Here is a 20,006-nt window from a genome sequence, read left to right as displayed (position 1 = left end):
TCACCTATGAGCATATTTTTGCATTGACCTAGATTGGTAAAACCGCATACGAGAAAATGGGTCAATAATTATTTAAATTCATTACAGCATGGGAACTATTCAAGATGTAACCAAGACCTTCGAGGCAAGAGGAAAAATATACAACTTGTCATCACACAAAAGGGAAAAATTGTGCCATACGTGTCCCAAGTAATTATCAGAATGCCGTTACAAATATTATAAAAACATTTGTAAGGTGTCTTAATTGCAACAGAAACATAAAAAATGTCTAGTCATCGTTCATTCAAGGGCTAAATACTTAGTAATTAACAAAATTCTGTTATCTAAATTTACCACGAACAATCACCTCCAATATCCATTTTTCACGTGGCACGAATTTATTAAAAGCAGTTTGGAATCAAATAAATTATCGTAAGATGGTAAAACAAGTTTGAAAGGTAAAACCGCCTGCATAAAATTAACATAATTAAAAAGTTCTAGCGGAGACACATGTGTATTAATTTTATTTTACTACAATACATTAAAAAGGAGAGAGACAAAAAAACTTTTTCCGCAATTATCGTAATTGTTCAATTTGCGTCAGTCATTAAGGTATTCCGACATTAATCTAAATACCAGTCTAAACTTCACGGCGGAAAATGTGTCGGTCAGCACTTTTTAATTTAGAATATTACGCCAAATATTATCGTCGTGTGTTTATTTAACATCCAATTAATGAAAATTTATTTTGGCCGTGCATCCTTGGATTTATGTTTAATCAGATGTGATTTCGAATCGGAATATTTGCATTCGAACATATAATAGATGATATAAAATAACACGAAATAGAAAAAGTGTTTTGCAGCTCCAGTTTGGGTACGGCTTCTCGTTGTTTACACTTTTTATTCAAATTATAAACAAATCTACAAATATACATTTTGGCAATGTTTCAAACGGTCATAATATGAGTAATATCAGCCGATAATGATGGATTATGAAGGCAATTGTAGCCATTCATTAAAACTGAAGTATTTATTTATTTTTTCTTTGGTAATTAAATCTCTTAAATTTTCTAGTGTTGGAACCTTTTGCTGGTTAAAAAATGATAAACTAAACTAAACTAAAGATAGACAATGGCTTGTGGCATTTGCATAATTTAATCAATGTGTTGATAAAGATAAGAAGAGTGACAAAGTTAAATTAAAGTCCATTGTCATCCAATCGAAAATTGAGAGGTGAAATTTTGCCACTCACAATTAGGTGACAATTAAACATATATTTTGCTCTATATTTTTCGTTTTATTTTTTTGTCGGCATTTAAACAAACAACTAATGTAAATTTCAGTAGGTCAAATACTGTTTTTAATGGTTTCAATGTAATTTAAGTCACATTATGCTTACTGTAGTGTATTTAATATTGTTTGTTGTTTGTTTTTTGTTGACCTTAATTTAAATATATGCATAAACAAAAATCAATGAGGAAGTTGTAGACAAAATAATGAAATATGTAAACGTTGTGTGGCTGCTTGTTAAAAAAAAAAGAGAAATACTTCGAACAGAATTCAAGTGAATTAATTATAAATGATCATAAACAAGTAAATAAATTGTTATATTATTAATTACTATACCTTCAGGTTATTTGTTTTTAATGTTCTGTTTATGATTTGACTTTTATTTTAGAACCGGTTTTACTATATAATGTTTTCTCTCTTCCACGTTATTGTACGAATAATTATGTCATTTTGTGTTCAATCAGATTTAACAATTAACTATCTTGAGGAAAATCGTAAAACAACTATTTTCTATTTATATTTATTTATATTTGTTATTTCACACATTTTGTAATTGGTTTTGCAGTCATCTCGTCGTACAAAAGGTTATTTTTACTGTCTTTATGTAATTTATAAATGATTAACGCGTTGTTATTAAACTTTATACACTCATGGTCAGAAGTAATATGAACTATGATGTATTTAACGTCGCGATTTTGTTATGTGATCAATCGCTAATTCCAAAATTGATAAAAACATAGTATTAGGACAATTAATTTTTGCTAATATTCTACAAGCAAATTCATGCCATGAAAAGAAAAGTCTTTATCTTGGAATTGAAGGGAAGGTGGACCTCAATTTTGACCTCCTATTAAAAATGAAACCATTCATTATGTGAAAATTTTGACAATATAAAAAATTAATAAAAATAATAATAAAATCATTAAATTAAATTTAAAAAATTAACTTTACAAAAAATAACCAATTAAATTATAAAAAATAATAAATTTCTTACTTTAAATTTATGAAATTCAAAAAATTAATTATCGAAATAAAAAATATTTAGAAATATAAAAAAATATAAAAATTTATAATAAGTATAAAAAATTTAAAATAACCGATTGCATTAAAAAAATTGAATATAAAATTGAATTATATAGAAAAATTAATTTGAATTTATAAAAATTAAAATTAATTATCAATTAAATTGTTGATTGAGTTTATAAAACTTAAAAAATATTAAAATAATAAAAATAGATATAAAAATACAGATATATAAAAATAATATATAAAAAATTAAAAATAATTAAATTTAGAAAATTAAAATTATCAATTTAATATTGTAAATTTAAAGAATTAAAATCAAAAAAATAATAATTAAATATAAAAAAAATAAATTATTGTAAGTTCATGAAGCTTAAAAAATTAAAAATAATCAATAAAATAAAAAAAAAAAAAAAAAAATAAATCATCAATTTGAATTTATAAAATTTAAAATATAAAAGACCATTTGTTATGTAAAAATGTTGACAATGTCAAAAATAAATAAAAAAAAATAATAAAATTATTAATTTAAATTTAAAAAATTAACCTTACAAATTAAAAATAACCAATTAAATTAGAAAAAATAATAAAATTCTTACTTTAAATTTATGAAATTCAAAAAATTAATTATCGAAATTATAAGTATGTAAAAATATATAAAAAATATAAAAATTTATAAAAAAATATAAAAAATAAAATGATAAAATTGAATTATTTAGAAAAATATGTTAAGTTGAATTTATAAAATTTAAAAATTAACTAAATTAATTACTAATTAAATTGATTGAGTTTATAAAATTTAAAAAATATTAAAAAATTGAAACTAAATATAAAAATATATACAAAATTAAAAATAATTAAATTTTTTAAATTATCAATTTAATATTATAAATTTAAAGAATTAAAATCAGAAAATTAAAAATTACTAATTAAAAAATATATATTATGAAGCTTAAAAAATTAAAAATAATAAAATAAAAAGAATAAAATCATTAATTTGAATTTATAACATTTAAAAAGTAAGCATAAAAAATTAGAAATAACTAATTAAATTTAAGAAAATTAAAACTAAATATAAAAATATATAAAAACCTAAAAATAATTAAATTCTTTAAATTATCAATTTAATATTGTAAATTTAAAGAATTAAAATCAGAAAATTAAAAATTACTAATTAAATTAAAAAAAATATTATTTTAAAACCATGAATTTAAATTTAAAGAATTAAAAAATAAAAAATGTCAAAATCAGTTAAATTAAAGATGTTTAGAAACATAAAATTTTAGAAATTAAAAATAGCCAATTAAATAAAAAAATTCTAAATATATAAAATTAAAATACACCAATTAAAAAAAAAATGAAAAGAAACTATTAATTAATTTGTAAATAAGTTAATTTCTGTTAATTAAAAAACTTCGTCTTTCAGTCAGTTTTTAATGAACTTAGTCAATTTCATAGCAATAAATTGATCATTTGGTATCTTAGTAGTTATTCCACTGTAGTATTAGACAATCGATTTAATTTTTTTTTTCAGGCTTGTTCCACTAGCTTCAATCCATCCTCCAGATCGACTAGAATTGTCGTAATCAACCTATTTTTTCTAGCACGCAGCAGTAACATCATTGGAAGACTCATTTGCTTGTAAGGGGAGAATTTTGTTAACTTTAATGCTTAATATAATAAATATAACTTAATTTATGTGGAACCTATTTGTCCAACTTTTAGATGACATTGACTATACGAAGTCCCTTTTTAATGATTCTATGATTATCACAGTTTAATAACTGGCCCATATTCAGATATATTGTACGAGCTTAATTTTTCATGTAGAGCTTTCAGACTGACCTTGACAATGTTCTTCTTGAGATTTTTGCTTTTAATAGTTTAATCTGATTTTTCAACTCATGAAACGAATCTTCACAAATCAACGCATTTGAATACCCCAGATTTGGAACCAAAATAAGTTTTAATCACTATGTAATAATTTATTCAAATAAATCACGAGCCAAAAACGCAAATTAGTTTTTTTCCGGTAGCTAATACATTCATTAAACACTCGTAAGTATCAAGATGAAATTTATTATCGTGATGCCATCAAATAAAATTGTTTCGGAGCAAGTGTTTACCGATGGCATTATTCATTCATCGAGTATCTTGGTGTTCTTCCAACGTCTGACTTTCAAAAGAATAAGACGATTCAAAAACGTTGTTTACACATTTCTTGGGAGTTTTTAATGCATGCCTGCTGGTCATTCAACTTTAATGGCTGTGGGTAATTTAATATCAATTCTACAAGATTGTCCAGGTGTCAAGTCTGCATACTACTACACGTGTAGGGTGTATTGAACCAGCCCACACTTAAAACTAAAATAATATATTTTGTACGCATGAAGGAGCTAAAAATTAATTAAAATCAAAAGTGGTTTGTTTATCTGGCTATGTAATTAAATTAGTAAAGAGTTAAAAACAAAAGTTTGTAAACAGCATAAAAATTGGAGTTGGATCGATAAAATTACGATATTGGTAGAAAACCAATAGCCCGAAGGTCCCTTTCAAATATAAGCTGAACGCCGTCTGAAATATTCTACCCCTTGTTTGTTGTATACACCATAATGGTATCATAATAAGTTCGATGCTCGCCAGTAAGAAGAGACACACACTTTGTTTGTGCCGAAGATTTAAAACATGGGGGCGCTCTTATTGCCCTTCTACTACAGATTTTACTTCTTAAACTTTTTTATTTTATCCCCCCAACTACCCCTAAATCGCTTTAAACACAGCAAGGTCAAGTTCCTATTGATTTTTTATTATTTTACTTTATCTTTACATACGTAATTTTATGTACATTTGTACGTAGATAGGTGGAATTTGGGTCAAAAAATACACATCAATTTTATTACTTAAGGGATTTGAAATTATTCCTAAAATGCAAACCGTACGAGGCGTCCCGAATTTTTTCAATTATAATAATCCCCCAAAAATAACATTCTACACGATTCCCAGGGGAAGTATAAATGGCTCGAATCGTATATATCGATAGGAATGTACAGATTTATGATTTTGCAAATTTCTTTGGCCAACAGCGAGTTACGTAAAAATAAACAAAAGATTAACATAATCTCATCATGTTTAGATTTTACCGACTGTAAACATTTCTCGCCGTTTTTGCAACTTACAAAACTTATAAAATATTCAGATTAAACCGTAGGGGGTGAACTTTGACGCATAGAAAATTCGCATTAAAAATACAAAACCGAACGAAAAACACTTGCGAAAACTTGTTCATCGTGTTTTAATTCGTGTTGCCGAGGAATTTTATTCATAAATAGTGGTAACATATAATATTTAGTGATAATTTATATATTACGTACGACGTTCTATTTTACAAATGTTATTTTTAATTAAATGAAATATTATTTAAAGCTTTATCATCAGTTTTGATTGATATAAGTTAAGTCAAGTTTTAGTTTGAAATTAATCTGAAATTATAACAAAAATTTTAACCACTTTTAAAGGGTTGTAACTGTGGTAAATATTGGTTCTTCCTGTATAAGAAAATCTTGACACTTGTGAAAACTTATATATCAGATTTTAACTGAGTTACGAGTAATCAATCATCTTATTCATAGAGAGTAAAAGGTTGGTGACAACTTATAACAAAATGTTAATATGTATTAATTTTTCTCTGTATTGCAATTATTATTATTTACTCTCAAATGCAATTTAGAAAATGACTGTTAAAAGTTTTAATTTGAAATTGTCTCTAAAATTACAGCAAAAATATTTCATTAAGCCTAAAATATTATTTACAGACTCAGTCAAGAATTTTGACCACTCTCAGTGGTATTTTTGGCTAATATTGGTGCACCCTGTATAAAAAGATCTTGGAGCTTTAATAATAAAATTTATGAAAATTTACTAATCATGTTTTAACTGAGTTACGAGTAATCATCTTATTCATAGAGAGTAAAATGCTGGAATATAATATTTGGTGTCAACTTATAACAAAATATTGTTGGTATGTATTAATATTTTTTCTGTATTGCAATTATTATTTTTTTCCCTCAAATGCAATTTAGAAAATGACTGTTAAAAGTTTTAATTTGAAATTGTCTCTAAAATTACAGCAAGAATATTTCGTTAAACCTAAGATATTATTTACAGACACAGTCAAGAATTTTGACTATGGCTAATATTGGTGCACCCTATATAAAAGGATCTTAGAGCTTTAACAATAATATTTACGAAAACTTACTCATCATGTTTTAACTGAGTTACGAGTAATCATCTTATTCATAGAGAGTACAAGGGTTCAATATAATATTTGGTGACAACTTTTAACAAAATATTGTTAGTATGTATTAATATTTTTTCTGTATTGTAATTATTATTTTTTACATTGCCAAGAATTTTAACCAGTCTTAGTGGTAACTATAACTAACATTGGTACACCCTGTATAAAAAGAACTTATTCATCATATTTTGCAAATTTGTAATATAATTTAGATAAAGATTGTGAAAAGCTTTATTTAGAAATTGTTTTCACTCTTATTGGGTCTATGAGTAATACATAAATAACCACAACATGTAATATAATTATTAGTGATAAGTTATAACAAAATATACAAGATAAAATATTAATTTTAGATTTATACAAAATTTTAACCTCTCTAAAAGGCTTACAGAATTATATCTAAGGGTGTCATCCATACAAAATATTAAGTTTTACTTGAAATTTTTGTAAAATTATAGCAAAAATATTATTTTCAGGTGTATGTACAAATTTTAATTACATTTGACGGGTTGTACCAGTGACTAATATTTATTGACCATGTACAAAAAGATCTTGGAACTTTGTCAAAAACACTTACGAAAAGTATGTTTTAATTTGTTACCAGCAATTTTACTTAAGTCACTAATAGTAAAATAATATATAGTTTTTCAATTATGCATTTATTGTTTAATTCAAAATGTTTAATCTGAGTTTTTAGACATAGAAAATATATTTTATCTGGGTTTTTACACTATAACCTGGAATTTTAACAACTCTTATCAGATTGTTTCTATTGTAGTAATATTAATTCACTCATTCCAAAATTTATAACAACCACGCTGAAACGTCCGTCAATTATTAAATCTCCATAGAAGTAATCTACGACTGACGTTTTTATGTTAAAAACCAAGCTGAATGAATATATTTGTAGTGTATGAATGTAGTTTAACAAACTAAAATTAATAATATACTTACCGATAAACTAGAATTGTATTACCAAAGAAGTTGATGATGCAAATTTGTCTCGTGTAAACGTACCGTTTTTATATTCATTTTAGTTGGGTTAACGTGTTGTTCTTATCACCGGACAAACAAATGTAGATATTGATTTTTATTTGTATAGAACAAATTGTTACACTTTAGTTTTAGAATATATAAAAACAAACAGTTATTATCAACTTGACCTTGAATTGTTTATAAATATTTATCAAAAATGAAACAATTACAAAATATAAATATCCCAATAAATATAGCTGCGATTAGAATTTTATCAGGGGAGTTGAATAGTTACTTATTTGTTTAACAAGTAAAGAAAAGTTATTACAGAAACGTGATTATGTGCAAATTTAACTACAATAGTTTAATTATTTTAGTTTTAAGCTAATTGTTAAGTGGTAATGTTCAGCCTGTTCTTGGCCAAAGTTCAACGCATTATTGAAGCTTTACCCTTAAAGGACGCTGATGAAGTCATTGCTACACATGGCGGAGATTAAAAAAACAAAACCACAATTGATTGTCGCAATAGGTTTTGGTAATAAAGATGAAATCACACCGAATGATACGAATTGTGGCTTTATACATCTAAAACTAACAAATACTGTTGACAATTATGAAAAATTGTTTATAAAAATATACACATGTGTGTGTGGCTGTGTTTTTAAATAAATATTTATATTGATTAAAATAGAATCATGATTTTATTTACATAGTGCTCTGTTTGCAGAATTTTTCCCATATACGTTTGCACTAAATTGCAAAACCATAAGTGTTTATCTACTTATAATGATGCTTTGGTCAAATGAATCACTTTTAAACGTTTCGGTATTATCGATAAATAAAATCGTTCGTTCAAAGACTGGTATTGTGGCAATATGAATAACCATTGGCATTTTTCTAACAAAACTCGATTTGATTGTATAATTAAATTTAAACTACATTTCCACCATTTATTAAATTATATGCTATATACGACGAAAAATAAAAAAACTTCCGACAAATTCGACATATAAATAAATAGTTCGTGTAAAATAATTTATTTTCAACGTTTTAATTTTAAATATTTTATTAATCGAAATAAAAAATTAATACGATATTAGTATCATTTTAAAACAATTATTCAAAATGTAGCTGCATTAAAACAAGAACACAAAATTAATATTTGTATCGATGAAAATTTTATACGGGAGCGCTGATTTTTATGCACATTAACCGGCCAGCTCGTATTCACATTAATATTTATTTTATGTCCGGTGTTAATAATATAAATGTCTGAAACAAATTCATTTTTTTAAAGTATTGTAATAAACAATGAATTTTACTTTAAAAAATTGAAAACGTTTGTTATAATATCAGGACAAAAGAAAAAACAGTTTGTTTTACAAAAAAATACCCTTCAAAATCTAGAATATGTTGATAAATTACAACTGGGCCAAAAGAAGCACTTTTAATAAAGGATTAATTGGAAGAATGAAATTATTTATTTCAGTTTTCGACTCAGACTCAATAGGAAAGTGTCCAAAAGTTGGTTTCAAGTACCAAAATGCCTTGAAAGCTTTCAATTGTGTAATAAAGGATCAAAATATTTCAAGAGGAAGACTTCAGTACTCAATCAAATCAAAGGAGTTGACTAGACAACAGAAGAAAACTATGCAGTTATTTAATTTTTCAAGACACGTCTGAGATAGCCACTTAAGATTCAAGAAAAAAATTTAGATTTTTGTACTACGAAGACTATAATGTTCAATGTGTTCCTAAAGATAAAAATCAATGGATAGAATTTTAAATTAATATATTTATGGGACTTCGTGGCTACGACTAAAGATTGACGGATGAATTCTCTTCTCCAGAAGAGACATATATTCTAATTTGAATTAAAGGATGTAGATGATGACCTTTTAAATCGAAAATAACTCTTTTGGACCAATAAATGTGCTGAATTGTTTAACATTAAATTGAATAACTCAAGCTTAATCGTAACTGACGTTGATTTCGAGTACCAACAATGCCTTGGAAGCTTTCAATTGGATATTAAGGGACAGATTGCTTCAAGAGAATGACTTCAGTATTCAATAAAATCAAAAGAAATTCATTTAAATTCAGTTATAGACTTAAAATTGTTGATCACATTCTATCAGTGAGCTAGACAGCAGAAAAAAAATTACATGGTTATATGATTCCTCCCAAAGACATATCTCAGATACATTTTTAACTGAAGAAAATAATAATACCTGAAAATAAAAATCAATGGATAGAATGTTAAATTAATACAGGACGTCGTGGCTACGACAGAGGACTGAAGGTCGAATCTTCTCCTCCTGAAGTCAAATATATTTCAACTGGAATTAAAAGATGTTGAGAATGATCTTTTAAATCGAAAATAACACTTTTGGGCCAATAATTTTGTTAAACTATCATCATGTCTTGAGAGTGAAAATTGAAGGATGGATTTTCTTCTTCTATATAGTTAAATCTCTTTCAATCGGAATTAAAAGATGTCGAGGACATTTTAAATTTTTGGACCAAAAATAGTGCTGATATTTGGTCCAAAATTAATACTGAATTAAATTATATTTGTCACTGAATGTTTTTTACAAAGAATACAATATTTTTATTAAATGTTTATTATTTTTACATAGCGTTAAGTAATTTTATAGTTAATTTATAATATTTATTGGGAACTTAACTTAATATTTATTATTTTTACCGGGTATTTACTCTTCTTACAGATAATATGTTTAATGAAATAACAAGATGTTAAATAATACCTACCGTTAAATTTGTATCAAATTTTTTGAAATTGCTATATCACATAAATAAAGTTATTAGTTACAATGTAAGAGCATGAAATATAATATGTTTGTTACGTACGCGAAAAATGCTGATTTGTATTTAAATTGAGATACATTCGAGTCAAAGCGTGCGTGGGTTGCAAAGAAAAATCAACATTGTATATATACTAAACAACTAAAGGCTGAAACTTCTTGATTAATTGATAAAGTATAAACAGTATAGCTGTTGAGCTTGATGTTTTGCGACCTTGCCATAACATAAAACTGCTGAATACATACATACATACATAAATTTAAATTTTGTACGACTGTTAATTTCACACTCAAAAATTACATGTTAACATATCACGTGTTGGGGGCAGTGCAACTTTGTTGCAGATTTCTTCTTTCAATTTATTTAACATTAATTTAATTTAGTTTATAAAAAAACACTTACACTGTATCTGGATTGCCGTATCGTTGAAGGCCAGGTATTGGGTGAAAAATGATTCTTTGTCCAACCAACAGCACTCTCGAAAGGTATATCGCCGATATGGCCCTAAAAAGATAAACAACATAAATTGTGCAACAAGTGTTTGCAACAGTTTGTATGTTTTCCTTTAGATAATTATTAATTACATGTAATGGGCTCTTAACCAGTCTGCAAGTTGATCTACGGCTTAATAGCATCAATTGTGTATGTTTATCAAAAATAAACGCGTGCATCTTTCACCATTTTAGTGCTGCACTTAAAACAATGACAAAATTCAAAATATTTCATAATTTATGGGATCGTTGACTTTACAACGTATAGAAAACGTTTTTATGGGCCATTAACAAGGAGAGAATAAAAATTATATATCAAAATTTATTCATTTTCCGCATCACATAAATATCATTCTCTAAAATTAAATTTGGGAACTATTTTAAAGGGGTTACTCCAGATTATTATTTTTTTTAATTTACCTTAAAAAAGATATAAAATTAATTCAAATAAGCATTACAATGTTTTCATAAATATTTTTATGGCCTTTATTTATTTGATTAATTAAATTCAATTAATTGGTTTATTAATTTTATTATAATTAATTAATTATTAAATGTGAATATTTTTTTAATGAATTCAAAATTTTAGTAAATATTTCTAATGCTATTCTTTACTCCTTTTATTAGAATTAATTTGGAACAGTAAATATGAAAATATATAATTATATAATTAACAAAAATAAAACCATTAATAACAACTATAAAAGATTTGAAAAAATAAATACATGCATAAATATTCCAACATAATCAATTTAATGTCAAAGAACAGCAGTTTCAAAATAAACATATTCAATTAATTGTTTCTAATATTTTAAGTTTTTTTACTACAAAACGAAAATAAAATTATAAACAACTACAAACGATTTAAAACCGAAATGTGTCATCACATTTAGAAAAAGTTTATGACTTTATAGTTTTATTATAAACAAATACACGTATTCGTTTGTAATATTCACTTTTTACATTTTAAACAAAAATAAAATTATTAAAAATAACAGTATTCAATTTGGAACAGTGCTTTTTTAATTTAAATATAAAAAATGTAAAACTTTAATTTATAGTTTGTATGTTTTAAGAAATAAACCAAAATAAAATTATCTACTAACAACAATTATAAACCATATGTTATAATGTTTAAAAAAATTGTACCAATGCATATGGATAATCAATAAAACAAATTAAAAGAAAAACTAAAACGAAAATGAAGTTATAATTAGCTACAAACAATTTAGAGTCAATATGTTCAACTCTAAGCTCTGGAAAAGCTTCTTATTTTAAAGTTTATTAGGAATATATATTCTAATTTGTTTTTAATATAGTTATTTTGAATTTTAAATTGAAATAATACCAAAATATCGTATTAATTTTGAAGATACTCCACTATAATTGATTGTAGTATTAATTTAAATATTTAAAATTTGATGTTAAAAATGATACTTTCCTTCTGTTATGTTCCCTTTTTATCTTCAAATCAACAAATAACAGTGATAATAATGATAATAAGATTAAAATTCTGAAATTTTTTCATAGAAATTGATATAATATTGCATAAATCAATTCAAGAAATTATTTGATTTGACTGAAATTTCGAGACAACTCATAAAAATGGATAATTAATGGGATTGCAATCGATTTTGTGTCGAAGCTTTGGAAAAGCTTCTCTTTGTAAAGTTTATTAGGAATATATATTCTTATTAGATTTTAATATAGTTTTTTTGAATTTTAAATTGAAAAAATACCAAAATATCATATTAATTTTAAAGATACTCCGTTAAAATGATATTTTCCTGCTGTTGTGAATCTTTTTACTTTTAAATAAAGAAATATCATTGTTAATATGGAAATTAATATTAGATATTTGATATAATATTGTATAAATCAATTCAATAAATCATTAATTGATTAAAACTTTGTGAAAACTAATCAAGTTGGATAATTAATGGAATTTGAAATATGCCAATAAATTAATAAAAAATTACAAAGAAAATAAAGTTATAAAGTGTTTTCTTTTTACATTCAAATCAAGAAATGTCACTGCTAATATAGAAAATAATATTAAAAATATTAAAAACTTGATATATTGTTGTATAAATCAATTCAATAAATCATTAATTGATGGAATATGTAGATGGATAACTAATGGAATTACAATCGATTTTTTATCGAAATATGTCAACAAATAATAAAATTAGAAACAAAATAAACTTATAAACAGACATGAACGATATAGAGCCAAAATGTCCCATCAAGCTTGGAAGTTTAAAGTTTATTATGAAAATACATTCATATTTGTTTGTAATATTAATTAATTTAATTTTCAACTAAAACAATAAAATTGGAAACAAAATATGGTTTTAATTTTGAAGACACTCCATTATAATTGTGAAACTATTAATTAAGTACTTAAAATTTCAGGTTAAAAATTATATTTTCCTGCTGTTGTTTTCTTTTTACTTTCAAATCAAGAAATATCAGATAGTCCATTATAATTGTGGCAGTATTAATTTAAATAATTTGAAGTTAAAAAATATACTTTTCTGCTGTTGTCTCATTTTTTAACAACAAATCATTAAATGTCACAACTAATGGATGTAACATGAAGTTATGAAATTTAATAAAATATGTATATAATCTTGGATAATCAGTAAATCAATCAATAAATCATTAGTGGGTTTGGAACTATTAGATTTTTAAAGTAATATACTCATCATAAATGAATTTTATCCGTCATTTCAAATAAGAATGATAAACGACTTGTAAAAATGCTGTCACTAATTGTTTGTTAATTCTGGACAAGCCTTTTACTTTATTTTTTGTTTATTTAAACGATATTCAAGTTGATACAACAAGTTCTTTACTAAAGAAAATAAAAAAAACGAGATAATGTAGTAAAATTTAATCAATTCTAATGAATCGTTGTTTATACAATACGTATGTTGTTAATTAACTTTTTACAACTTTAAATGAATCCATTACAAAACAATATACCATACATTTAATACCATCACAACGATTTGGAATGCGATTTTTATACATAACTGTGTTGAAACAATGTTGCTCAACGCATGACACTATTTGTGCGGAAATCGGATTTTGCAAAGTTTATCTTATTTAACAAACGAACACCGGCTAAGCAAAAACAAGTTTATCAAATGGATCGCTTTAATAAGAACATTGTGAATCACAATGGACATGTGTCTGTTTCCGTCATATTTATTGTTTTAAATTGTTATGGTTTTAAACATTGTACGTGTTGGAATTGTAACAGTGCAACTAATTTAAACGTGTTATCGTTCATTTTTACTAATACACACCTGCATTTTAAATAAACAAATCTATGAAGAAGAAAACTTCACTGAGTCAGATAAACACGTTTATTAATGCTGATCTACAAACAGTAAGCAAGTGTACACTTACAATGTATTTCCCAGGCCCAATAAATATCAAAATCCGCCACCAGCACAATAAAATAAGGTAAAGTTATGCAGAAAACATAGTGAATAGAACAAGTGTGGAATATAAGAAAGGACATGTGAATTATAGGGCTCCACACCATAAGAATTAGTAGTGCTACATGAAAAAGAATTCCTTTCATAATACCCCGCCGAGTGTAAACCTCAAAAGAAAAGGGCGAAACGAAAAACAGGATGGCCATTCATCAAGAAAGAAATGAAATATTTAACGAAGTCAAAACGAAGAAAATTTGCACAGCCAGTGCAGTTTACTTGATAAAGAGTCAGTTTGTGCCGGAGAAAAGGAAGAGCAAAACAATCCCCCGATTCGCGGCGAAAAATAAAGCGAGCCGCAAACTTAAGGTTTATATTTTATAATTTTAAAGTCGGGGAAAAGGAAATTTATACGGAACATTGCGTTTAGTTGAAAAAGATATAATTTCATTTGCCTCCTGTTCCCAGCGTGAAGGATCGCATCCTTTTCTGATACATATATCTGGTCCGGATGTCCGGTCCACCGACTACCCTTTATCCTTCCGGTTATCTATGCCACTGATCACTAACACACTACTAACTAATTGGTTACACTACTTATTATTATTATTATTATTATTCTTTTTCTAAATATAAGTTATAACTCGTATATAAACAACTGAAATTTATTAGCAGCAACTAGTAAACAAAATAATTATTAAAACAATACATACATACCATTAATTGTTTGTGCCTAATAACGAAGGTAAATTATTGCATGTAATAGCAAGCTGGAAGGTATTTATTATTTAAAAACATTTCTCCTTTAACGATCTATAAAGTCGAATGCAGAATATCGTAAACTTCTTATTTATTCACAAACAAATAAACCAAGTTTATGTAACTAAAATTGTGAGCACTGTTTTACAACTTCAAAAATATAATACTGTTGTCCTTGCTAATATCTTAAACTAAATAAAGATTATTGTCGTTTTATTGTATCTGAAAACAAATGACACAATCACAAAATACTATTTGTTGATGAGCATTCAAAATTCTCTAGGTGAATTCTATAACTATTTCATTTTTTAGTTTTATTATGGGTATTAAAATATCTTCGTAAAATTTGAGTTAAAGGTCTGTTTAGAATGTTATAATAACATTTTTTTAATAATAATTTGTAATTAATTGGTTTCTTAATCTAAACTAATTACAGTTAAAATTAAAAAATTGTCTTTAAATAAAAAACGTTTTACTATGTTCAGAGATAAAATTGAGATATACAATACATAACTTCATTTATAGAAATGAAATAATAAAATTTATTAATCTCTTCTACGTTGTTAAGATTAAAATTCATAATCTATAAAAAGGTAATAAAAAATATATTTTTAATACACAAATCGTATAGGAAATATATTTTTTAGATGATAATTTTGAAATAATACAACATAATAGAAAATGAAATGATTAATAAATTGATCTATTGTAAGTTGTGCAGATTTAAAATCTTAATCTCAAAAAGAAGAAATAAATATATTTTATTATTACATAAATCTTATAGACAATATTTTTTATAAGATTTTGAAACCATACTATAATAAAAAGTGAAATAATAAACTGATTAATTCATACTAAGTTGTGTACATTTAAAATCTATAAAAAAGGTAATAAAGAATAACATTTTGTTGTAAATAGTAAAAGAAAGATATTTTAGAAACTATACAATTACATAAGAAAAAATTGTAATAATAAATTGATTAATAAAATAGATCCAATGTAAGTTGTATATATTTAAAATCATAATCTCTAAATAAGATAATGAAGAATATGTTTTTTTTTATTGCCAAATTGTATAGGAAATACATTGTTTAGAAGATACAACTTAATAAAAAGTTATTTATTAATAGATTGATCCAATATATTTTGTGTAGATTTAAAATAATAATCTCTAAGAAAGGTAATAAAGAATATATTTTTTATTAGATATATTATGTAGAACAGTTTTAGAAAGTTATGACTTTTTATTAAAAAATGAAATTATAAAATGAATTAATCTAGTATAACTTACGTAGATTTAAAACCACAGCCTATAAATTTGGTAATAAAGAAAATTTTTTATTACACAAATTGTATAGGAAAGATATTTGTTATTTAACTTAATAAAATATGAAATAATAAATTTATTAGTAAATTAATCCTACATACTTTGTGAAGATTTAAAAAGTTAAGCTTTAAAAGTGGTAAGAAAGAATATGTTTTTATTAGATATATCTTACAGGAAACATTTTTTAAAAAATTTTGACATCTTAATAAAAACTGAAATATTAAATTGATTAATCCAAAATAAGTTATGTGGATATAAATGTATAGTAGTATTGAATAAAATTGGTAATAAAGAATATTTTTTATTACAGAATTGTATAGGAAATTTATTTTTAGAAGATGCAACTTAATAGAAAGTGAAATAATGAATTTATTAATAAATTGATCCAATATATCTTGTATAGATTTAAAATAATAATCAATAAAAAGATGATAAAGAATATGTTTTATTAGATATATTCTGTAGAATATTTTTAGAAAGTTATGCCATTTTATTAAAAATTTGATAATAAATTGTATAGGAAAGATATTTGTTAGAAGATATAACTGAATAAAAAATAAAAGAATAAATTTATTAATAAATTAATTCTACATACCTTATGAAGATTTAAAAAACTTTAAAAATAATAAGAAATAATATGTTTTTATTAGATATATTCTATAGCAAACATTTTTAGAAGACTTTGACATCTTAATAAAAACTGAAATAATAAGTTGAATACTCCAAAATAAGTGTGTAGATTTAAAGTACAAAAATTGATAATAAATGATGTTTTTTATTACAAAATTTTATAGGAAATACATCTTTTAGAAGATATAACTTGTATATAAAAAGTGAAATAATAAACTTATTAATAAAATAATATACTGTCAAGATTTAAAATGTTAATATCTTAAAAAGAATATGTTTTTTATTAGGTATATTATACAGAAAATATTTTTTAGAAGATTTTGACATAAAAAGTGAAATAATAAATTGTGTAGATTTGAAATCATAATAAATTGATAATAAAGAATATGTTTTTTATTACACAAATTGTATTGAAAATATATTTTTTAGAAAATATATGATCCAATATTAATTTAGATTTAAAATAATAATTTCTAAAAAATTGTGATAAGGAATAGATATAATCTATAGGAAACATCTTTTAGAAGATTTTGACAACTTAATTTAAAGTAAAATAAATTGATTAATCCAATCTAAGTCGTATAGATTTAATATCACAATCCATAAAAAGTAATAAAATATATATTTTTTATTGTATAAATCTTATGAGATATAATTTCTTTAAAATATAATAGATTTGAAACAACACAACTTAATTTATAAAAAATGAATTAATAATAATATAATATTCAGTTTAAAAGGGAAGTTCGATCCACCCTTACACTTATCTGTGGATACGTTTTTATTATTCCAAGGGCCAGGTTAAAGAAAGATGGAAGATATAATTTAGTTGTATTATAATATATTAAAAATGAGTTTCCGGTACATAAAATGGTTAAGTCATTTCGACGAAGTTAATTGAAAAGAAGATAAAAAGTGAACCCGTTAAAAGTAAATCAATTTATAAAATATTTCATCATAATTTTATTCATTAGAAGGGCGGAGATTGTTCAGTGAGTGGCAAAAAAAGGAAAACCGTTAAAAACAGCGAGTTATATTTTGCTTTTATTTTCCTATTATGAGGGGGGGATTAGGCGTCCCTCTTAATGACCTTGAAAAAGCGCAGCAGCCGAAGTTTCATGAGGCAAATCGTCGAGGGGGTGACGCATTAACGTTGGTCACTTCTTGATCTCTCACTAATTTCTCTCGCCGCCTCAATAAGAAAAAATGTTAAACGATTCTGTCCAAAAAGCACCCCTCCGCTGATTAAGTGCGAAGGGTGTTAGATCCCGCCATCGCGGAAGATCACAGTCTCTGGTTCGGCCTGCGTCAGCGATTCGCATCGTAATGAGATGCAGCACCGACGACTGCCGCGATACAAACGGTACAAACGTTACAAACGGTCCAAACGGTACAGAATAAATGTAAGCCGCGCTACAAAGAATATTTACTTATTTTCAACTTTAGCCGTCCCCCTTCCCTAACATGTTTCTATTCTCCAATTTTACATATGCAAACAAAAAGAAAAACTTTTTTAATCTCCCCGCCGGGCTAATTAGCATCTTTTTTTAATGCTCAGGAATTCGTTTCATTTATTTTTTAAATCAATTTACGCGTGGCCGGTGTTTCATTATAAGTTTATAATTGTTTAATTTGAGAGGAAACAATTTCGCGTATGTGTTTCATTGTGTGGCTGCATAAACAAGATTTGTTCTAATTTATGGCCGTTATCCCGAAAAAAATATGTTTATTTTGTTTTCTTATATAATAGTCTACAAATATCTCAAAAAATAGTTTAGATTACGTGTATGAAAGAAAACAGATTTGTTTAACCACCAAATTTTTACTTGGATGTATCGTAGAAATAAAGTAAATATTCGAACTAAGCAATTTCTGTTAGAAATACAAATATCCAAAATGATTTTCAGCAAATACAACATTTAGTTTAAGTGGGTGTTAGATATCCTGAAATTCTGCTACACATATACAAAGTGTTCCGCTAATTATTATTATTGTATAAACATTTAATGAATTACTCACATTCACTTGACTTTTACTGTTTCAGCACATTATGGTAAAAAGTTTATTTTTAAAATAACTATTCAACTAAATAAAAAACATTATAATCAACAATCTTTTGCTACAAGCAAAGTCATCTCAAAAAGTCTAGGTTATTGGAATTGAAGCTCTCAAATATCTGGTCTCGTGGTGAAAGAGGTACGACTTCCTATTTAACGTTTGTCTTGTCACAAATTTACTGAAAAAGCTCGTTTTTGGGGAAGTTCTTCGAAAACGTCGTTAATCTATTAGCAATAGGTAATTGCATTGATTTGGTCTTTTGCTAGGTAGTTAATAGACTCTTTAGACTCTCTTTGACTCAGTTTATCCAGCTTCAACACATTGTTCAGATTGACTAGAATTATTATAATCTGACCATTTATCTTTACATTAAACAACAACATCAATAACCATCGTTTGCTTTGCCTGCAAGAAGAAAAATTGGCAATTGTCAAACGTCCAATTTTGTTATCCTCTTTTCATTGTTCTAGAACAACTTTTTGATAGTATTCACTGCATTTCTAATGATTGATCCATCGCAGTTTATTTAATGATTGGCCCATTTTCAAACATGATTCATGAGAGTTTTCGTGAGATATTATTCAAATTCTTTGTTGTTTCAGGATGATCTTGATCTTCATTTTCTTTGCCACTGATCAAACTAAAATAGTGAGTCTTAACCACTTATAGCACTTTCACCAAACCCACAGTGAGTGCAATGTTGGCTGAATTTGAACTTATGTACGAATGATCAGGTTCATCAAAAAATTACTCAAAGAAGAAGCTTCAGATTGTTAAATGGGAAGTTCTACCATATCCAACCACAATGAAGTTTAAAAGTGAGGTTAATTTTTCTTCATTTCCAAAAATACAGAATTTTTTCTTGTTATTTTATGTAATTTCTCCTTAAAATTTAGAGATAATATC

At 25.2% G+C, this 20,006-nt stretch overlaps 1 protein-coding gene across 9 annotated transcripts in view; it reads right to left on the bottom strand.

The window, feature by feature from the left end:
• LOC109602340 (forkhead box protein P1) overlaps window positions 1–20,006 on the bottom strand; it is a 170,105-nt gene that overhangs the window by 80,041 nt on the left and 70,058 nt on the right. For all 9 annotated transcript variants that reach the window (XM_049969582.1, XM_049969589.1, XM_049969596.1 and 6 more), the window contains exon 2: window positions 10,792–10,893. In XM_049969582.1, the coding sequence (XP_049825539.1) occupies window positions 10,792–10,893 (102 nt within the window). The remainder of the gene's footprint in view (window positions 1–10,791; window positions 10,894–20,006) is intronic.

The sequence above is a fragment of the Aethina tumida genome, chromosome 1 (assembly GCF_024364675.1).
Source record: "Aethina tumida isolate Nest 87 chromosome 1, icAetTumi1.1, whole genome shotgun sequence".
NCBI lineage: Eukaryota > Metazoa > Arthropoda > Insecta > Coleoptera > Nitidulidae > Aethina > Aethina tumida.
Note: the sequence above shows the minus strand (reverse complement) of the source record. Positions and strands in the feature narration are given on the sequence as shown.